The following is a 23,816-nucleotide window of genomic DNA, read 5'->3' as shown; positions in this document are numbered from 1 at the left end:
ATTTTTTGGGGCTCCAAAATCACTGCAGATGGTGATTGCAGCCATGAAATTAAAAGACGCTTACTCCTTGGAAGAAAAGTTATGACTAACCTAGACAGCATATTAAAAAACAGAGACATTACTTTTCCAACAAAGTTCTGTTTAGTCAAGGCTATGGTTTTTCCTGTGGTCATGTATGGATGTGAGAGTTGGATGATGAAGAAAGCTGAGCGTCAAAGAATTGATGCTTTTGAACTGTGGTGTTGGAGAAGACTCTTGAGTGTCCCTTGGACTACAAGGACATCCAACCAGTCCATCCTAAAGGAGATCAGTCCTGAATATTCATTAGAAGGACCAATGCTGAAGCTGAAACTCCAATCCTTTGGCCACCTGATGCAAAGAACTGACTCATTTGAAAAGACCCTGATGCTGGGAAAGATTGAAGGTGGGAGGAGAAGGGGACGACAGAGGATGAGATGGTTGGATGGCATCACTGACTCAATGGACATGAGTTTGAGCAGGCTCCGGGAGTTGGTGATGGACAGGGAGGCCTGGCGTGCTAGTGTCCCAAGGTTGCAAAGAGTCGGACACGACTGAGCAGCTGAACTGAACTGAATGATACAGATGAGTGGTTTTCAACCAGGGGCATTTTTGCCCCCGTCCCCAACCCCGAGCATATTTGGCAGTGATTTGGAGACATTTTTGGTTGTAACAACTTAGTGGTATTAGATGCGGTGTTATTAACTGTTAGTGGGTTAAAGCTAAGGATGTTACTAAACATACTATAGTGTACTATAATGCACAGGATAGCTCCCCTCCCACTGCCTTCAAACCCAACAAGGTATTATCTGGCCCAGAATGTCAGTGGTGCTGATGTGGAGAAACCCTGTTTAGGCAATTGTCTAATTTCCAGGCCACTCTGAAAAATCTTTCTTTAACCCTGCACAGTGCTTATAGCCCATAACTGAAGCGTAGTGCTAATAGTGCCATTTCATTTGTCATTTAAGATTACTTTGTCTTCATGGTAAAGGTTTTAAAGTTCAACTCGAGATACTGAGCAGAAGATGGCTTTCCTTATTGGAAATAAAGGGTAGTTACTCCCATGATGTGGAGGCTTGATTTCACATGCCTGTTTTTCCTAGTATTTCTGTGTCACTCTTCTGAGAGTCTGTAGGATGGGAATTACCTATCATTTCAGTATTGTGTTTAGAAGATAATTTTATGCCCTTTAAAACATGAAAATGTTTAATTAGTATATAAATTTGTTCAACAAGTATTCATTTAGAAATAAGTATTAATAAAATGAGTATTCAGATTTTTAAGTACCTGTAACTTAATGCACTTTGATTTTATTAATAGGGTCAGGAGCAGGTCTGGGGAAAATAATCCAGAGATTTCCACAGAAGGACTGGGATGATACGCCTTTTCCACAGGGAATTGAATTGGTAAGCTGATGTTGTATTACTGTACTTTTAAAATGATACTTTTCTTGTTTTATTTATGGTTATATTTATGTTGCAGTTACTTTTAAATTATCTGGTGATTTAATTGTAACACATTAAAAATAATCTCCCCAACACAGAAACCTTTGACTTACATTGGTTCTGGAATACCTGTTTTGCTGTTCTTCCCATTTAAATTTCTCTTTAATATTAAAGATGAAATAGATGATCTTTATGTACCTGGAAGCTGAAAAATTCCTCTGATTCTTATAATCAAACTCTTAGCCTAGTATCTTCAGTGATAGTATGTGTCACTAATCAAATATTTATTGTATTTTTCTTCCTGAAAATTTCAAGGTCGATGTTTTAGTGAAAACTAAATAAAAACGTAGATAAACAAAACCAAAGGTTGGTTTAATAGTGATCAATCATGGTTTGAATTTGGTCTTGAAATCAAAATCTGAATTCTTTCTAGTTACAGGATTTGTATGTTGTTTTGTAATAGTATACTTAACTGCCTTATTTTTGTCAACCATTTTAAAGCAGTTTATGGTTGAGCATAATTTATATGACTAACACATTCTCTCTGGTGGTGGATCTGTGATGATAAAATCAGAGACTGAAAAGATGATCGCTAAAGTATTTTTGCAATATGACTATAAAGTTTAGAGAGAGTGTGTATATGTGTTTGTATATATGTGTGTGTGTTCATCTATATTGTATGTATATTTACACACACACACGAGCAGTATTCATCAAAGCAATTGTTTTGAGTGAACATTTGGTATAATATGACAATGAGAAGAGTGCTTGGGTTGAAAATCCCAGCTGAATGGTGTGATATCTGGCAAGTTACTTAATTTCTTGAGCGACAAGAGTCTTCATCTATAAAATGAGGACACTAATAATACTAATCTCATAGGGTTATATAAAAATAATACAAGAAAAATACAAATAAAATGCTTAGAACAGTGTCTTCCATAAAGTTCTCAGTAAATAAGGTAGCTTGTTATTATTGTTGTCATTGGTGCTCTGTGTTTGACATACTGCAGCTCCTACCTCAGAGGAAGAACTGTTCAGTCTTTTGTTAGCCTGTATCAGAAATATTTATTAGTAATAAAACTGATGTTGAAAACTATGATTTTTCTTATCTTAGCAAATGACTGTCCATTTCTGCCTCCCTAAGTATAAAAAATACATTGCTAAATGCTTAATTTTGATTGTTAAACCCAGTTGTGTAAAGAAGGCTGTGAGTTCTGTAGATCCACAGAGAGGGTAAATCTTGAGTTTAGGCATTAAAAAGGGGGGAAGAGTATGAGAATCTGTGAGGCAATACATTGGAAAAGACCCTGATGCTGGGAAAGATTGAGTGCATGAGGAAAAGGGGACGACAGCAGATGAGATGGTTGGATGGCATCACCGACTCAAGGGATGTGAGTTTGAGCCAACTCCAAGAGATAGTGAAGGACAAGGAAGCCTGGTGTACTGCAGTCCATGAGGTTGCAAAGAATTGGACATGACTGAGCAACTGAACAACAAAGTGGTCTCTGCCGCTAGTTCCTGGCGCAGAGCTTCTGAAACCCTTGTAATTTCCTAAGTCAAAAAATACTAGAGACATCTTTTGTTCTAATATTTAATCTTTGATCCTGGTTCCTGCCACAGGGCTCCTGAAACCTTTGTAACTTCCTGGGTGGTAGGAGTGTTTTGTTCTGATGAGGTGACTCTTGGGGGTCTCCTGGATGGTTCCTGGATGAGGAGAAGGACCAAGCCATAATTAGAAGCTTGGAACTTTCAGCATTTATCTGCTATTCTCTTGTAAAGGGAGAAGGGCTAACAGTTTAGTTAATGATTGATCATGCCTACATGAAGAAGCCACCATAAAAATCCCCAAAGTATGGGATTCGGAGAACTTCCAGGTTGTTCGAACATCCACCTACTGGGAGGGTGATGCACCCCAGCTGCACAGAGAGAGAAGCTCCTGTGCTTGGGACCTTCCCAGGCTTCCCTCTGTATATCTCTTCATCTGCTGTTCATCTGTATTCCTTATCATATCCTTTAATAAACTGATTGTAAATAAAATGTTTTGTAAGTGAGCCACTTGAGCAAATTAATTGAATCCGAAGAGGTTGAAGTCATGGGAACCTCCGATTTGTAGCCAAGTCAGTCATACAGAAGTTGTAGGTAACCTGGGGACCTACTTGCAGTTGGCATCTCAGGTGGAGGGGGATGTGTTGGTCTCATGGGACTGAGCCCTTAGCCTTAATCAGTCAGTTAAATTGTAGGACACCCAGCAGATGTTGTGCATAATTGCTTGTTTTGAGGAAAAAAATCCCACACATTGGGTGACTAGGAGTGTCAGAGATGAAGTATTCTGAGTAAGGTAAACATGAGGAGAAAAGTAGGTTTTTAAGGACCCTCCTTATATTCCTTTTTCTTCTCTTCCATATCTCGGCAAATACTAGTAATTGGTCTTACAGTGTGGATAACTGGCATTTGTACTATTAAAGCTTTAAAACTGTTTCACTGTCCTTTTTAGTAATGATTGAAAGGGGAGCATTTTGGTACTCAAGGTCTTTTAGAACTTTTGTGTGTTCCTACCTCCCATCACATAAATGTGCGGATGGATATCAATTACATCAGTTTGACAGTATGAACAGTGAACCACCTTCATAAATTTTAAGAACAACAGACATTATTGGGTTAAAGAGAGATCATGATTTGACTGTAGTTTATTTAGCTATGACTGAGAAGGAATACTTTCTGTATTTCAAAAGTTAAGGCATAGATACTGTGATGCCTCTCATGTCTCACTAGTAGTAACGGAGAGACATGTGTTGATTTTCAGTTCAGTTGAGTTCAATCACTCAGTCGTGTCTGACTCTTTGCTACCCCATGGGCTGCAGCAGGCCAGGCCGCCCTGTCCATCACCAACTCCCGGAGTCTACTCAAACTCAAGTCCATTGAGTCAGTGATGCCATCCAAACATCTCATCCTCTGTTATCCCCTTCTCCTCCTGCCTTCAATCTTTCCCAGCATCAGGGTCTTTTCAAATGTGTCAGTTCTTCGCATCAAGTGGTCAAAGTATTGGAGTTTCAGCTTTAGCATCAGTCCTTCTAATGAATATTCAGGACAGATTTCCTTTAGGATGGACTGGTTGGATCTCCTTGCAGTCCAAGGGACACTCAAGAGTCTTCTCCAACACCACAGTTCAGAAGCATCAGTTCCTCAGCACTCAGCTTTCTTTATAGTCCATCCTGCTCTCACATCCATACATGACTACTGGAAAAACCATAGCTTTGACTAGACAGATCTTTGTTGGCAAAGTAATGTCTCTGCTTTTTAATATGCTGTCTAGGTTGGTCATAACTTTTCTTCCAAGTAGCAAGCTTGGTCCATACCATTTCTGTCTTTTATTGTGCCCATCTTTGCATGAAATGTCCCCTTGGTGTCTCTAATTTTCTTGAAGAGATCTCTAGTCTTTCCCATTCTATTGTTTTCCTCTATTTCTTTGCACTGATTACCGAGGAAGGCTTTCTTATCTCTCCTTGCTATTCTTTGGAACTCCTGCATTTAAATGGGTATACGTTTCCTTTTCTCCTTTGCCTTTGGCGTCTCTTCTTTTCACAGCTATTTGTGGCAACCATTTTGCCTTTTTGCATTTCTTTTTCTTGGGGATGGTCTTGATCCCAACCTCCTCTACAATGCCACGAACTTCCGTCCATAGTTCTTCAGGCACTCTGTCTATCAGATCTAATGTGTTGACTTTGCTGCTGCTAAGTCACTTCAGTCGTGTCCGACTCTGTGCGACCCCAGAGACGGCAGCCCACCAGGCTCCCCCGTCCCTGGGATTCTCCAGGCAAGAACACCGGAGTGGGTTGTCATTTCCTTCCGCAATGCATGAAAGTGAAAAGTGAAAGTGAAGTCGCTCAGTCGTGTCCAACCCTCAGCGACCCCATGGACTGCAGCCTTCCAGGCTCCTCCATCCATGGGATTTTCCAGGCAAGAGTACTGGAGTGGGGTGCCATTGCCTTCTCCGGTGTTGACTTTACTACTAACTAAATGGATATTTTTTCTTTGTGGGAAAGACAGTCCTGTGTTTGGGTGCTGTCAGGGTCTCTCCAGTAACAAGTAGAGTTTTACTGGATTGGTGAAACTGAGGTGTTAAGAAGTAGCATAACTTTTCCTCACCTAAGATTTTCCTAGATGAATATGTTGGGTGATTTTTTGTGAAGCATTTCAGAATGTTTGGGGCTAGATTAATATTTAAAGATTATTTATCTTGCTGGATTACATTGGGAACTTTCTCTTTCCTTTAAATTTTTTCATAATTGATAGCAATTCCTATTTCCTAATGTCTGTTGTGCCTTGTCAGGTACAGAATAAATTTGTTTATATTATCTATCAAATCCATTTAAAAACATACAAAATCGTTAACTGTTACATTTTTGTTGTCTTACTATTTACAGCTGTCCATGGGTATCACAAAAAAGTTGGACACAGCTTAGTGACTGAGCACATACACATACTATACCTTATATGTTAGAAATGTGAAGCTATTCTGCATATTAACAGCAATAACTTGAAAACTGTGATAAACTGTGTAATCTAGAGCAAGTCCTGCAGCTTTAAGACCAGAAATAGACCTAATAAAATTTTAGTGTAATTAAAGATGATCTGGTTCAGTCTCTTAAGTGGTTTGTTGATTCCAGGGTTGTAATGACCCTTTTCTGATGATTTACATTAAAAAAAAAAAAAAAAAATCTTAGCTCCTCCAAGGTGGTGGTAATGGAGCAACTTTTTAGCATGTAATGTTAATGTTAATATCTAACAGTTGTATACGATTGATAGAATATGATGAATTGACAAATTAGATGATTAGAAATAGTATTAATATATCTAAAGGTAGGTATATTGAGGATTAGGAAGTTTAAACAGTTTTGCTAAGGTCTAACAGCTGAGATGCAGCAGAACTAGGATTCAAACCCAGGTCTTTTAACTCTCAGTCTCAGTCAAAATCTGAGAATATTCTGAGAGTGATACTTTAAGCTATGGTTAACATTTAAATGCAGGATCTGAAAACAGGATTCTATAATTTGGTAGACCTGAGGTTCAGAAATCTTAAAAGAATGCTGTGCTAAAACAATGCTGTGTTATTAGAAGCCAGTTTCATTTATTTATTTTATTAGAGGATAAGCCTGGGTTCAGAACATAGTATTATATTGAAATTATTTTCTGTTGTCATCTTTCTTGTCCACACAGCAGGTATTTCATGTATTCAAATTCTAATTGAAAGGCAATTGTGTTCAGCCTGAAGACTAAACTTTATGACTTGTGGGAAAGGATTTTAGACATTCATTCACTAATAAGTCAAATACCAAATTTAATTCAGAGGATGCTGAATTTAGTCTTTCTAAAGCTTTTGTGTAAAAAAAACTTGCCTTCTCTTTCTTTTCTTCTATTGAGATGTGCTGAACTTTAATTTGGATGGTTTTTTAAAAATAAAAATATGAAAATAAGCTAAACCAAACATAATGACTGCTTTTCCAATTCTAGGTTATTTTTATCTTTTACTCGTACCTTTTAGGCATACATGGAAACCACAGACAGTCATATAAATAAAGTTTCAGTCAATTTTAGTGACTATTTCAAAGAAAATTGAAGAATTGTTTTGCAGAGACATTCTATGGCTAACAATCTATTTCTGATTATGGGAAGCAATGTTTGTATTGGCCTCATTTTGGGCATCAACAAATAGTATTGTTTTAGGTGCCAGCTCTTTTTAAAGGTGCCCTGTCGCAGAAGTGAATTTTTTATATTCACATTCAAAAAGTGTGTCACAGTCTTCACTAGGGAGCGCCTCAACTGAGGCGTTTGTAAATCTTTCTGATTTGTTTTTTAGAAGACTAAAGTACTGTGATTAAAAAATGTTGTGGCTTGGGTAAAAGAAGATTAAATGTTTCGTTAGAATTTCTAAACTTGAGATTCTTAAGATATTAGTTCATTTGTTTAAGTTATAAACTAGTGATTTGACTACCAGCATGAATCCAGTTTTCTGTAGTTTTAAGTATAGATTGGGGAGAAGAGATGAAAAATACTTTGTCTTCAACATTCTTTAGTTGTAACTTAGGAGAAGTAGTCTTGGTATGGGATGCTATTTGAAGGCAGAGAAGTAAGTATAAGCGTCATGTAATATTTTAATTCTTTAAGCTGTTTAGAATGCACTGAATACTGCAAATGGGCTTGTGGCTGTCCATCTGACCTAGATATAAGTACTGTTTGGTCAGGGGACTGAGTATAGAAAGGATGAAAGAGAATTTTTCCCCTCTTTGTAGAGGAATATGCGTGAAAGGAGAATGAGAAAGGTAATGAACATTTTGGATGACAGAATCAGGTTTCACAAATATTTTAAAAGGTTGGAATTACAGGTCCTTCATATAAGAGGATTAAATTGAATAGGTGAAAATGTAGGTCCTGCATGTGAGTATAAAAAAATGAGATATATAAGTAATTATTTAGAGTAAAGAAAGCAGAATACTTTCCCAGAGATTTGACAAATACAAAAAGAGCTAAAAATTAAACTATATAATTATAGAAGATACCTATGGTAGCTCATTCCATAAAGAATCTGCCTGCAATGCAGGAGGCATAAATTTGATCCTTGGGTCCAGGAAGATCCAGTGGAAAAGGAAATGGCAAGCCGGTGCAGTATGCTTGCCCGGGAAATCGCATGGACAGAGGAGCCTGGTGGTCTATAGTCCATGGGGTTGCAAAGAGCTGGACATGACTTAGTGACTAACACTGAGGATTAGTAGTCTCTGTTGTGCTAGAGAATCTTTCATCTACCCAGTCTCCTTGGTCTGCTCTCAGAACCACCTCAGGAAAGGTTTTATTGCCATGCTGGGGCTCTGTTATACCTAAAGCTTTGACGCCATAGAGAACTTTCTGGGGAAGCTGTAGAACTACAGTATACAAGCCTAACCTATTACAGATTTATGTTGTTTGCAAACAGCCTGGCTCCATTACCACACAGAATACTGCTGTTCATCTCTTATGTAATTGTCTGTCATATCACCACTATGGCTTGTTCTGTACTTTTTAACTTTCAGTTCCTCATTCTGGTCTTCATTTTTCATTGATCCCAAGTATTAACTTAAAAAAGCCTTTTCCTGACCCTATCTCTTTAGCTGTTATCATATTTCTTCTTTATTATGAAATGTTTCAAATGACTCTTCTTCATTTGCCATCTCCATTTCTGTAAGAACCTAGTGTGGTACTATGGAAGGAATATGGCATCTGAACTTAAAAACCTTAAACAAAGTTAATTTACCTTTGTGATCATATTACTTTTCCTGTAAGACTGTTAATGTTCTGATTTCTTGCTATCCACTCTCATCTCTTATACCCATCTCACCCACATCTCAGGGGTGTATTCTGAAGTATAGTTATGCCCTCTCCATTCTAAAATTGCAAAGTTGAAGTTTGTTGGTATTTTCTGAATTCATTAAGGTAATGCTTGATGTTATAATAGGTAAACCTTGAAGCCTTAGGGGCTAAAATGAGATGAGCTTTTTTTCTTCTTACTTGCATGATCACAGACTTGATTGGCAGTAGGGTAGACAAGAGTGTGGTTTGGTATCTTCAAAGTTTCATCTTGAGCATTACCATTCAGTTGGCAGAGTAGTAAGAGAAAACATGGAGGATAGTAAAGGTGGATTTTATGGGGAAGGTCTGGGAGGCTGTATGCGTGTGTGCTCAGTCGCTTCAGTCGTGTTCAACTTTCTGTGACCCTGTGGACTGTAGCCTGCCGGGCTCCTCTGTCCATGGGATTCTACAGGCAAGAAGACTGGAGTGAGTTACTGTGCCGTCCTTCAGGGCATCTTCCTGACCCAGGGATCAAACATGCATCTCTTGCATTCAGGAGGATTTTTTACCACTGAGCCACTGGGGAAGCCCAGAAGGCTGTGTACATCACTTCTCTTCCATTCATCGGAAATCAGTCTTTTAATCACAGTTGACTGTAAGGGGAGTTTGGCAAATAAAACCTAGATGTGTGCCTAGGAGAAAAGGGAAACAGATTTAGTGAACAGCTGCCTTTCCTCTGCCACAGTGTTCTTGTTGAAATTCAAAGATCTTTCCCTTATTCTAATTCTCTTTGACGACTTTATTTTTTGATATCACTAATTCAGTCTTTGTGGTAGAATAAAAAATACTTTGGCTCAGTTCCTGACACAAAGTGCCTGAAATCTTTGGAATTTACTCTTTTGTATGCTAATAAGATGGCTTATGGGTTTCAGGAACCCCATATAGCTTCAGAAAGAGGACTGGTGTGCCAGAGTAACCAACCATGTGGTTGCTGCTGCTGCTAAGTCGATTCAGTCGAGTCCGACTCTCTGCGACCCCATAGACGGCAGCCCACCAGGCTCCGCCTCCTTGGGATTCTCCAGGCAAGAATACTGGAGTGGGTTGCCATTTCCTTCTCCAATGCATGAAAGTGAAAAGTGAAAGTGAAGTTGCTTAGTCGTGTCTGACTCTTAGCCACCCCATGGACCGCAGCCCACCAGGGTTCTCTGTCCATGGGATTTTCCAGGCAAGAGTACTAGAGTAGGGTGCCATTGCCTTCTCCAACCATGTGGTTAGAGCATTGGAAATTTCAGGCCCGCTGGGGAGGAAGAGGGGCTGGAGATTGAGTTCAGTCATCAATGGCCAATGAGCTACCTAATGAAACATTCAGCCATGCCTACCTAATGAAACTTCCATAGAAACCCCTAGACGAAGGTATATACAGATCTTCCGAGTCAGTAAACACATGGATGTGCTGGGAAGGTAGTGAGCTTGGAGAAGGCATGGAGGTTTTGTATTTCGCCCTCCCTCCATACCTTGACTTATAGATCTCTTCTGTTTGGCTCTTTTTTAGTTATGTCCTTTACAGTAAATTGGTAAGTGTAGATAAAATGTTTTCCTGAGTTCAGTGAGCTATTCTAATGAATTGTTGAACCTAGGGGGGACAGTCATATGAACCCCTGAATTTGTAGTCTACAGGCAGAAATGTGGATAATTTGGACATCCTTTTGCAGCTGGCATCTGAAGCTGAGGACAGTCTTGTTGGCTGAGGCCTGACCCCTTGACTGTGGGATCTGTACTCACTCTGGGAAGTTAGTGTCATAATTGAATTGTTTGCCACCCAGTTGGTGTTGGGGAAAACACACATATTTGGCATCAGGAAAAATACAGCCATCTCCATCATGCTAATTTTCTCTTCAGTTCAGTTCAGTCGCTCAGTCGTGTCCAACTCTTTGCGACCCCATGAATCACAGCACGCCAGGCCTCCCTATCCATCACCAACTCCCGGAGTTCACTGAGATTCATGTCCATCAAGTCAGTGATGCCATCCAGCTATCTCATCCTCTGTCGTCCCCTTCTCCTCCTGCCCCCAATCCCTCCCAGCATCAGAGTCTTTTCCAATGAGTCAGCTCTTTGCATGAGGTGGCCAAAGTACTGGAGTTTGAGCTTTAGCATCATTCCTTCCAAAGAAATCCCAGGGCTGATCTCCTTCAGAATGGACTGGTTGGATCTCCTTGCAGTCCAAGGGACTCTCAAGAGTCTTCTCCAACACCACAGTTCAAAAGCATCAATTCTTCAGCACTCAGCCTTCTTCACAGTCCAACTCTCACATCCATACATGGCCACAGGAAAAACCATAGCCTTTCCTTATTTTTGTTTTATTTTGTTTTTGTGGCTTCCTTACTACAGACTGTAAGATTCAGTTTTCATTTTTTCGGTATCTTGTTTCTGTTGGAAGTGATGGCATCACTATTCTGTCAGTCTGTTAAACTTGAATTCTAGTCACGCCTTTGATTGTTGTTTTGTGCAATTCCTATAATCTAAGTGTGTTGCCTTTATGTCTCAGACAGAGCTAAGCCATGTTTGGTATCTCTTTCCAATCCTGGGCTTCTTAATGTTGTGTGAGTTCTGGTAACAAATAGCCTGGAAGGTTTAATAAAAGATCAGTTCAGTTCAGTCGCTCAGTCGTGTCCGACTCTTTGTGACCCCATGAATCACAGCATGCCAAGCCTCCCTGTCCATCACCAACTACCGGAGTTCACTCAGACTCACGTCCATCGAGATAGTTCTTGCCTAATTTCACTTGTAGCAGTTTGTGCTATGGTGGAACTGACACTTGATAAGTCATATGTATTATTCGAACAAGAATACTTTGAGAGTGAAAGGTAGTGAGTTGGAAAACTTGCATAAATTGAATCTATCCTGAACAAATTGATTTTTTGGTTGCTTATACATATGCATATACATGTGTAAAGTTATTCATGGCAAAAAGTGGAAACTACCTAAATGTCTGTCAGTAGGTGACTGAATTAGTGCTACAATCATTCATCGGAATAAAATGCAACTGTTAAAAGTATGAGATAGAAGATGTACAAATGGCTAACAAGCACCTGAATAGATGCTAAGGTCACTAATCATTAGGGAAATGTAAATCAAAATGAAAATGAGATACTACTTCACACCTATTAAACGATGACTAATATAAAAAAGTATAATAGAAAATAACAAGAGTTGGCAAAGCTGTGGAGAATTACAGCCCTTGTTACTGTTGGTGGATATGTAGAATGGTATAGCTGCTGTGGAAAATGATAAGGCAGTTCCTAAAAAAATTCAGAACAGGCTTACTATGTGGTCCAGCAATTTCACTTCTGGTTATATACCCCAAAGAACTGAAAGCAGGGACTCAAATAGGTTTTTGTACACACATGTTCATAGTGGCATTGTTCACCATAGCCAAAAGCAACCCAAATATCCATTGACAGATAAATGGATAAACAAAATGTGTTATATACATACAATGAAGTACTATTCAGCCTTAAAAATAAAGGAAATTTTGACATGTGCTACAACTTGAATGCATCTTGAGGACATTAGCCAAGGTGAAATAGGCCAGTCACAAAGTAAAGTACCTAGAGTAGCCAAATTCATAAAAAAGGTAGAATGGTGATTGCCATGGGTGGGGAGGCAAGAATGGGGAAATGTTTAATGGGTATAGATTTTCAGTTTTGCAAGATGAAAAGTGTTCTGAAGATTGATTGCAGGACAGTATGAGTGTACTTAACACTAATGAACTGCACATTTAAAAATGGTTAAGATGATAAATGTTACGTATACTTTCAGTTCAGTTCAGTAGCTCAGTCATGTCCGACTCTGCGACCCCATGAATCACAGCACGCCAGGCCTTCCTGTCCATCACAAACTCTCGGAGTTCACTCAAAGTCATGTCCATTGAGTCAGTAATGCCATCCAGCCATCTCATCCTCTGTTGTCCCCTTCTCCTCCTGCCCCCAATCCCTTCCAGCATCAGAGTCTTTTCCAACGAGTCAGCTCTTTGCATGAGGTGGCCCAAGTACTGGAGTTTCAGCTTTAGCATCATTCCTTCCAAAGAACACCCAGGGCTGATCTTCTTTAGAATGGACTGGTTGGATCTCCTTGCAGTCCAAGGGACTCTCAAGAGTCTTCTCCAACACCACAGTTCAAAACCATCAATTCTTCGGCGCTCAGCCTTCTTCACAGTCCAACTCTCACATCCATACGTGACCACTGGAAAAACCGTAGCCTTGACTAGACAGACCTTTGTTGGCAAAGTAATGTCTCTGCTTTTGAATATGCTATCTAGGTTGGTCATAACTTTCCTTCCAAGGAGTAAGCGTCTTTTAATTTCATGGCTGCAGTCACCATCGGCAGTAATTTTGGAGCCCCCCAAAATAAAGTCTGACACTGTTCCCACATCTATTTCCCATGAAGTGATGGGACCAGATGCCATGATCTTCATTTTCTGAATGTTGAGCTTTAAGCCAACTTTTTCACTCTCCTCTTTCACTTTCTTCAAGAGGCTTTTTAGTTCCTCTTTACTTTCTGCCATAAGGGTGGTGTCATCTGCATATCTGAGGTTATTGATATTTCTCCCGGCAATCTTGATTCCAGCTTGTGCTTCTTCCAGCCCAGTGTTTCTCATGATGTACTCTACATATAAATTAAATAAGCAGGGTAATAATATACAGCCTTGACGTACTCCTTTTCCTATTTGAACCAGTCTATTGTTCCATGTCCAGTTCTAACTGTTGCTTCCTGACCTGCATATAGGTTTCTCAAGAGGCAGGTCAGGTGGTCTGGTATTCCCATCTCTTTCAGAATTTTCCACAGTTTATTGTGATCCACACAGTCAAAGGCTTTGGCATAGTTAGTCAATAAAGCAGAAATAGATGTTTTTCTGGAACTCTTTTGCTTTTTCTATGATCCAGCGGATGTTGGCAATTTGATCTCTGGTTCCTCTGCCTTTTCTAAAACCAGCTTGAACATCTGGAAGTTCATAGTTCACATATTGCTGAAACCTGGCTTGGAGAATTTTGAGCATTACTTTACTAGCGTGTGAGATGAGTGCAATTGTGCGGTAGTTTGAGCATTCTTTGCCATTGGCTTTATTTGTATACTTTACTACTATTAAAAACTTTTTAGAAAAATATGAGATAGAGCTTTATTCAGTGACATGAATTAATCTCTGACACATTGTATGGCAAATAGCCAAAACAATTTAGAGAAGAAAGATCAAAATTGGAGGACTTGCATTACCTGATTTCAAGACATACTGTAGAACTCAATATTCAAGACAGTGTGGTATTGGCTTAAAGATAGACATGTACATCCATGCTACAGTCTAGAAGCAAATCCCCACGTTCTGCTAAACAGATGTTCAGTAGAGTGGCTAAGGTAACTCAGTTGTGGAAAGATGGGATTTCTGACAAATGGTAGTGAAACAATTGAATGTCCATTTGGAAAAAAATAGCTTTGACCCTGCCTCACACCATACAGAAAAATTAATTTGAAACAGATCATTGGCTGAATGTAAAAGCTAAAACTGTGAAGATTTTTAAAAGAAAACTTAGGACAGCATCTTTGCAAACCTTTAGCTAAGCAGAGACTTTAATAAAGTTTCTCTGCTTTATTATGCAGCAAAGGTGGGTAGTCAGATAATAAGCCCTGTTTTGTTTCATAGATTTCAGTTGGATCTACAGAATCTCTGGATGCCACTTGGGCCTTCTATTTTTTGCTGTTTCCCTTTAGTGAGGAGGAGGAGACTGGGAGAAAAGAGATTCTAGAAACAATTTACCTGGGATCTCAGAGCAAAGGTTTCTCAAATGTTATCTATTCTGCTGAGCCAGGTTTCCTTGTCAAGCCAGAATTTTGGATATATTCAAATCTGTGGGGTGGCTTTTGCAAATAGAACTTATTTATCAAAATTTAATTGCTATAGATGATAGCCAACTTGAGATATAAAAACATTATTATATGTAGAAGATTTTGTGATATCGAAGAAACAATACTGAACTCCGGGATTTTATTTATCTGTCTGTATCAGTATATATACCTATATATAATTTGATTATAAAAAGCAACAGCTATTTAGAGAAAGAACACCAACTTTTTAAGTTATATAATCTATTTTCAATGGTATAATAAGGAATTATATTTTCATATTATCCATCCCCTCACACGTCAGTTCTTTTTCTAATCAAGTTCTTCCGTGGTCCAGACATCCTGTTACAGTCACATCTTTTTTCTTGAGTTTGTATTGTACTTTGAGTGTTCATGTGGAATTTTCCCTACTATGAATATAGTCATTTTCCTTATAAGTTTTTCTAGAGTACTTGAAAACCCTTGGAAAAACAAACATGTCAGTTTTAAAAAGCATTTAAAAATGCTTCTGGTGGCCTCTAGTGGTACTTATGTGTCTACAAAAAGTCAGTAATATCCCCAATATACAAAATTTTAGGTGGAGAGAGTTACTAAGTTGACAAACACAAGAAGAGTTTTTAATCTTTGAGAACTAAAAATTTATTGATCAACTATAAATCTGTCAGTGATGTATGTACGGCTGGGTCTCTTATTGCAAATTTTATCTTTCCTTACTTTCAAGAAGGAAATAGGCTTTCCCTACTTTCAAGAAATGCCTTTAAATTATATGTTACATACATATCTTACTTGACAGTGTTTCTATTTTGTACTATGTCAGCAGTAGTTTACTATTGCATTTTGCTGAAATGTGTGCATAAAGGATGGTAGAATGATTTCTGACATATCCTTAAATATAATAAAAGCTAAAAATAGGGTCAATATTTTGTAAGTTAATCATAAAGATAATCAATCCTTAGTTAAGTTTATTTCTAAATAGCTACTTCTGGCTAGTTTAAGATACTTTAAGTTAGACCAAGAAGTATCCAGAATCTGAAATATATATGGAAATTGTATAAATTTCTGAAATTTAGACAATTTGGAAAAATTTGTATAAATTCAAGATTTGGAAAGCTAAAGAGAAAAGTGACAGGTTTAGGTAAGTTAGATTTATTTTAAGTGCGGAAATTCATCTCTCTTCATGCTAAAAATTAGATATTGAAATCTAGGTCATATAGCTACTTAGGCTATATGTAGGCTGAGATGATAATAAAGCCCTTGGCCTTTTGATTCTCTGCTAAAGCTTTTCTAAAACTAATATAAAATATTCTTGGGTTAGATGTGGTAAGCTGATTTAAAAAAAATTTTTTTTTCTTTTTTCTCAAAATAAAAAAATTAACAAATAAGTCTTATTCTAATTAGGAAGGTTTAGCTGGCACTGGGAAGAAGTGAATAAAAAAGTGTTAATGTTAAAACATTAAAATCAGAAGGGTCTAATGATACAAATCTTTGGTAATTAAGGAATTGGCAGCTTTTATTTCTTCCGAAGATGGACCATATTTACCAGAAACACACATAGTATAGGTGAACTCAGAATAACCTTCAAATATGACAGCTTTAATGTTCTAATGAAAAAGTTAGATTCTACTGTTGGGTTCATAACTGACTGAAAAATCTCAGTAAGGGTAGTAAGATCATCAGTATATTTCTCCAATTCAGTACTGTGTACTTACTTTGGAAATAGGAATAAATTCCTCTAAAACTTAAATGAGATGTGCTATCAATTTGTGGGTTGATTGTGGTTTCCATTGTTGACTGGGTTCTTAGGGCAGTGACTGCTTTTCTTGAGACTTCTGAGTGCTAATACGCAAGGTGGGGTGGAATCTTCCATTCTGGTTAAGTGTTACTTTGAGACTTCTGAGTGCTAATACACAAGATGGGGTGGAACTTTCCGTTTGGGTTAAGTGTTACTCTGATAGGCCAGAGAAGTGGAAGAGATGTTTTCTGAGTCTAAAAGAGCCACAGGAGAGCTCCCTGCTTATAAATACTTTTTCTACTTATTCCATCAACTAGAAATTCTTTTAAACTGAATGTGACCTCTTTAAAATTTCTAGATGTATTCCAATTCCACATAAATATTTACTTATCTTAATATTGTTCTACCTAGGTAATACTGTAATTTAATCTCACAGAACAGTCTGTTGCCTCTTGGCAACAGTGACTTTTTAAAAAAAATTTATTTTTAATCAAAGGATAATTGCTTTACAATATTGTGTTGGTTTCTGCCATACATCATCATGAATTGGTCATAGGTACACATATGTCCCCTCTCTTGAACCTCCCTCCCACCTCCTACCCCTTCCCACCCGCCTCTAGGTTGTTACAGAGCCCTGGTTTGAGTTCCCTGAGTCATATAGCAAACTCCCATTGGCTATCTATTTTACATATGGTAGTGTATATGTTTCCATGTTACTCTCTCCACTTGTCCCAGCTTCTCCTTCCTCTCTCCCCATGCCCCCCGCCCCCATGTCCATACATCTCTTCTCTATGTCTGCATCTTCACTGCTGCCCTGCAGATAGATTTATCAGTGCTGGGTGACAGTAATAACCTTAAGTAGAATGGTGTGGTGCTGCTCTTACTGAAAGTGAAGAATTGCTTCCCAAACACTTTAAGGGTGGGGTCTTTGATCTCTGGTGATTTTTACTTTTATTGTATGAAATTTAAAAAAAAATTTTTTTTAAACTGAGTTATAATTGACTATAAATTTCAGGTATACAGCATAGTGATTTGCAGTTTTTAAAGATTATACTCCATTTATAGTTATTATAAAATATTGGCCCTATTCTCTGTGCTGAACAATATATCCTTGTAGCTAATTTATTTCATACATTATGTACTTCTTAATCTAGGTACCTTTGTACCTCTTAATTTCATACCCTAATATTGCCCCTCTTTCTCTCCCCACTGGTAACCACTGGTCTGTTTTTTTGTTGTTGTTGTATATTTTGTAATATTTGCCGGTTTGTTTTATTTTTTAGACTTCACATGTAAGTGATACCTTACAATATTTGTCTTTCTCTGACTTATTTCATTAAGTATAACACCCTCCAAGTCCATCCATGTTGTTGCAAAGGCAAAATTTCATTCTTTTTAATGGCTGATTAGTATCCCATGATACATACTATGCAGTGTATGTATTTCCACATTTTCTTTATCCCTTCATCTTTTGATGGACACTTTGGTTGTTTCTGTGTCTTGGCAATTTAAAATGATGCTTCTGTGAACATAGGAGTGCATATATCTTTTTGAATTAATGCTTTGGTTTTCTTTGGGTATATACCTGGGAGTGGAATTACTGGATCTTATCTGGTGATTTTAAAAATAAAGATTATTAAAGTGCTAGCTTGTTAGTACTTATACAGCTTCTTTTTTTATAGTTTGCTCATTTGTCCAGAATTTTGCTTTAAAATTTATAGCCAATTTGAAACTCTGGCTACAATTTAATGCTGGTTCATTCATTTAACATATTTATAGAGCACTTACTTTGTGTCAGTCATGGAGGTGGGTGTTGATGATATAGCAGTGAACCAAATAAAGTCCTTGTCTTCTTAAAACTTTAATTTATAGTAGAGAATGGGCCAGCACTAACTATAGTGAGTAAGTAAATTGTATAGTACATGAGAAGTGATAAGTACTAAAGCATTGACAGGAACAATGTGGTCCATTTGTTTGTAAATAACCAAGGCAACCAGTTACCTGTTGCTGCTTGCCAGATAGTCTAAGCAAAGCAAATAAGCTAGGTTAAATAGCTTTTAGAATTTGGCATATTTTTGATATTACAAAGCAAATTATAAATACATACTTCAACTGTACCAGATTATTAAGGAAAATATTTCTTATATTATGAAGTAGTGATGAATGTTAGTTTCTTGTCTTACAGTAGCCCAAAATTATCCAGATAGGTGAGTTCTACATTACTGTGGTTATAACTTCCTGTAATCAAAAAGGCTATACATTTAGTGTGTAATCCATTTGTATATGATACAGTATTTTTAAAATATTTGTATTTCATACAAGGGCAAAGAGTTCAGAGATGTATCACACATGTGCAGTTTGTCATTAAAGCGAGCCAAGTACAAGTAAAAAAAAAATCTAATGTATTTCTAAATCAGTTCTGTAACTGAGCAATTGCTTAATTGATATAGGACTTTACAATTTGAGGCTTCTAAGGAAAACATGATTCTGTGTACTTTTTTTGTTTGAATTTGCAGTAGATCCTTGTTGCTTATCTGTTTTAAATGTAGCAATATATATGTTTAATTTGTCCTTTAGGATCAGTAATGTTTAGTGATTCTCCCTTACCCTTTTTTCTTTCTTTTTTCCTGCTTGACAAAGATTTTTATAGACTGACTGACTGGTGGGTTATGAATCATCCTCTAGTTATTGGTAAGCATCTCTCTAAAGGCTTTTGCTATAATAGAATGTGACCATCATTTAAAATCATGACTGGGATAATGATAAAAATGTCTTGTAATCTTAGGGTTTGGAAAGGATCTTAAAGGTTTCCTGGTCAAATTCCAACCTCCCTTGTGATGATTAAATTACTTTGTATATAGTATTCTTGCCAAATGGTCATGTAGCTTCCAGTGATTCATCCTTAAGTATTTTCTTAGTGCCTGTTAGGTGCTGGACAATGTGTTGGGTGCTGGGAATTCAGCAATAAATATGACAGATGTGGCCATGCCCTCATATTCAGTCTAGTAGCATTTTTAAAGTAATGATAAACTTGCTTGTGTGTGTATATTTACCTTCATAGTTTCATACAAATCATCTTTAAGGGTCTTGTTCTACTTTACAGATTTGTATGAACATTAACCTAACCTAGTCAGGTAAATATTCTACTTGTTATTACTGTACTTGGAAGTACTTTGGTTTTTTTTTTTTTTTCCTTATCAAAAGCCTGTTTCTAACTTTATATAAAAAAAATACATGCTTATATTTTTTTTCAAAAGTTGAATTTTTAAAAATGTTTAGGTGTGTTATTAAATTATAGATAGAAGACTCTTAATGTAATAAATTGGACTTTCTAGAATATATGCAGGGCAGAATGTTGACTCTTAGTACCTACCCTATTTAACTACTTTAAGAGTGATTTCAGACATTTACATAATCTAGTTGAAAGTGATTAAGATGGGGATCTGGTCCATTTAATGCTGGGTGTTCTACTTTATACATGTACACTTAGGATCTTAATTCAGTAACCTGCTTTTCAAAAAGAAATTTCAGCTCAGGCAAATCTTTGGACATTATTTTTCACTAGATTTGCAACAGATTTTATTAGATACTATAGACCAGTGCCAGCTATTGCTAGTGGAGTCATGGAAGTGAAAGTCACTCAGTCGTGTCCGACTCAGTGCGACCCCATGGACTATACTCCAGGGCCATGAGAATACTGGAGTGGATAGCCTTTCTCTTCTCCAGGGAATCTTCCCAACCCAGGGACTGAACCCAGGTCTCCCACATTGCAAGTGGATTCTTTACCAGCCGAGCCAGTGGAGTCATGAGCTCTTGTTAATTGCCCAGAACTCATTTTTAGAGATGTTAGCTGCAGTACTGCAAGGGTATGAAAACATTACAAGAATATCGGCTAGTGAGAAGTTAATCTACTCTGTATCACACCATGTTAATATTTGCGGCAAGTTTCAAATACCAATATTGATACATTTTATAATCTCCTATCACCTTCAGTTCAGTTCAGCCGCTCAGTCATGTCTGACTCTTTGCTACCCCACGGACTGCAGCACGCCAGACCTCCCTGTCTATCACCAACTCCCGGAGTCTACTCAAACTCACGCCCATTGAGTTGATGATGCCATCCAACCATCTCGTCCTCTGTCGTCCCCTTCTCCTCCTGCCTTTAATCTTTCCTAACACCAGTGTCTTTTCAAATCAGTCAGCTCTTTGCATCAGATGGCCAAAGGATTGGAGTTTCAGCTTCAACATCACTCCTTCCAGTGAATATTCAGGACTTATCTCCTTTAGAATGGACTGGTTGGATCTCCTTGCAGCCCAAGGGACTCTCAAGAGTCTTCTCCAACACCGCAGTTCAAAAGCATCAATTCTTCAGCGCTCAGCTTTCTTTATAGTCCAACTCTCACATCCATACATGACTACTGGAAAAACCATAGCCTTGACTAGACGGCCCTTTGTTGGCAAAGTAATGTCTCTGCTTTTTAATATGCTCTCTGGGTTGGTCATAACTTTCCTTCCAAGGAGTAAGCATCTTTTAATTTCATGGCTGCAGTCACCATCTGCAGTGATTTTGGAGCCCCCCAAAATAAAGCCTGTCACTGTTGCCATTGTTTCCCCATCTATTTGCCGTGAAATGATGGGACCGGATGCCATGATCTTAGTTTTCTGAATGTTGAGCTTTAAGCCAACTTTTTGATTCTCCTCTTTCACTTTCATCAAGAGGCTCTCTAGTTCTTCACTTTTCTGCCGTTAAGGGTGGTGTCATCTGCATATCTGAGGTTATTGATATCTCTCCTGACAATCTTGATCCCAGCTTGTGCTTCATCCAGCCCAGCGTTTCTCATGATGTACTCTGCATATTAAATAAACAGGGTGACAATACATAGCCTTGACGTACTCCTTTTCCTATTTGGAACCTGTCTGTTGTTCCATGTCCAGTTCTAACTGTTGCTTCTTGTCCTGCATACAGATTTCTCAGAAGGCAGGTCAGGTGCTCTGGTATTCCCATCTCTTTAAGAGTTTTCCACAATTTGTTGTGATCCACACAGTCAAAGGCTTTGGCATAGTCAATAAAGCAGAAATAGATGTTTTTCTGGAACTCTCTTGCTTTTTTGATGACCCAGCGGATATTGGCAATTTGATCTCTGGTTCCTCTGCCTTTTCTCAGTCCAGCTTGAACATCTGGAAGTTCACGGTCATGTACTGTTGAAGCCTGGCTTGGATAATTTTGAGCATTACTTTGCTAGCATGTGAGATGAGTGCAATTGTGCAGTAGTTTGAGCATTCTTTGGCATTGCCTTTCTTTGGGATTGGAATGAAAACTGACCTTTTCCAGTCCTGTGGCCACTGCTGAGTTTTCCAAATTTGCTCTCATATTGAGTGCAGCACTTTCACAGCATCATCTTTTAGGATTTGAAATAGCTCAACTGGAATTCCATCACCTCCTCTAGTTTTGTTTGTAGTGATGTTTCCTAAGGCCCACTTGACTTCACATTCCAGGATGTCTGGCTCTAGGTGAGTGATCACACCATTGTGGTTATCTGGGTCATGAAGACCTTTTTTGTATAGTTCTTCTGTGTGTTCTTGCCACCTCTTCTTAATATCTTCTGCTTCTGTTCGGTCCATACCATTTCTGTCCTTTATTGAGCCCACCTTTGCATGGAATGTTCCCTTGGTATCTCTTAATTTTCTTGAAGATCTCTCTAGTCTTTCCCCTTCTGTTGTTTTCCTCTATTTCTTTGCATTGATCATTGAGGAAGGCCTTCTGTTCTCTCCTTGCTATTCTTTGAAACTCTGCATTTAAATGGGTATATCTTTCCTTTTCTCCTTTGCCTTTTGCGTCTCTTCTTTTCTCAGCTATTTGTAAGCCCCCTCAGACAATCAGTTTGCCTTTTTGCATTTCTTTTTCTTGGGGATGGTCTTGATCACTGCCTCCTGTACAATGTCACGAACATCCATCCATAATTCTTCAGGCACTCTTTCAGATCTAATCCCTTGACTCAATTTGTCACTTGCACTGTATAATCATAAGGGATTTGATTTAGGTCATACCTGAATGGTGTAGTGGTTTTCCCTACTTTCTTCAATTTAAGTCTGAATTTGGCAATAAGGAGTTCATGATGTGGAGGTAAGAGCTCAGTAATTGAATAGTCTTTCAGTGGTCAGTTACCAGGCAGCTTGATGAGGCTTTTCTCAGATTTAAAACAGAAATAAAATAGGGTCCAGGGTATAGGTCAGAATTAGCTATTTCTTTCTGTCTCTAAGAGGAAGAGCAGATGATAGCACTCCCCACATCCTGGCAAAAAGGGAGCTAGAAAATGAAGAACCCATGTGAAGGACCTTCAGAGATGTCCTAGGGCTTCAGATGAATCTCTGGCTTGCAATAAATTAGAATTTATGAAAGTGAATAAAAAGTGAAAGTTTTAGTCACTCCGTCCTGTCCTACTCTTTGCAACCCCATGGACTGTAGCCCGCCAGGCTTTTCTGTCCAAAGAATTCTCCAGGGAGGAATACTGGAGTGGGTAGCCATTTCCTTCTCCAGGGGATCTTCCTGACCCAGGGATCGAACCTGTCTCCTGCATTGCAGGCAGATTCCTACCGTCTGAGTCACCAGGGAAGTCCTAAAATTTATGACAGCTGAGAACAAATAAAGTGCAGTAGGTGAGTGTGGAACTTGTCTAGCAATGGTTTGTGCCACTTAACTGGGCTGTCAGTTTGTTGAGGTATTGAGACCACTAATATGAACAGTCTTGATTTGGCATGTGTGCTGTGTAAATAGAGTCTTCTGTGTTGTAGGAAGTGAAAAAGTTTGGAGAGCATTGTGGTTTATCCAATGCTGTGGACTGCTTTTACGCTTTCTTGGTCTCTATTTTCATTCTCTCTCTGTTTGGTAAAGTCCTTTTCAAAGTCTTTAAATACTCACTGATACTCATTGGAATCAAAATGGATTAAAGGAGGGTTATAACTTACATGACCCTCTATTCCCTTGAGTCATGACTGGTAATTGAAGTGAGAGCACCCTACCCCTAAGTATAATTTAGGGGTCCAGCTTGATCCAGCTACCTTTGTCTCCTGTAGATTTTATTTCTGGTGCTAACACCTCAAAGGCTCTGTGTTTCTTTTGAATAGGGAGTGTGATTGGTACATTTTTCATTTAAAATTTTGCTTAGCCAGTGTTTGCTATATATCTGGAAAGGAATAGTAATATGTAGGCTAAAATGATGGGCTGAAATTAATAAGGAGGACTTTTATAGGGAAACGTAAAATATTTTATTTTAATTGTGTCCCATAAAACTGATAAAAGAGGCCTGCAGTTCATGTGAAAAAGGTGTTTTATTAATAAGGTGAGCATGAGGTATTCGCTTCTTGAAAAGCTGATTCAGTTTTTGGCTACAGAATCGCCAGGATGA

General features: G+C 38.2%; 1 protein-coding gene across 2 annotated transcripts in view; it reads left to right on the top strand.

Annotated features, from left to right (window-relative positions):
• Window positions 1-23,816, top strand: part of SBF2 (SET binding factor 2) — a 509,682-nt gene that overhangs the window by 97,796 nt on the left and 388,070 nt on the right. For both annotated transcript variants that reach the window (XM_025265781.3, XM_025265782.3), the window contains exon 2: window positions 1,339-1,424. In XM_025265781.3, the coding sequence (XP_025121566.1) occupies window positions 1,339-1,424 (86 nt within the window). The remainder of the gene's footprint in view (window positions 1-1,338; window positions 1,425-23,816) is intronic.

Source organism: Bubalus bubalis, chromosome 16, assembly GCF_019923935.1.
Source record: "Bubalus bubalis isolate 160015118507 breed Murrah chromosome 16, NDDB_SH_1, whole genome shotgun sequence".
Lineage (NCBI taxonomy): Eukaryota > Metazoa > Chordata > Mammalia > Artiodactyla > Bovidae > Bubalus > Bubalus bubalis.
This window is presented reverse-complemented; position numbering and strand designations above follow the sequence as displayed.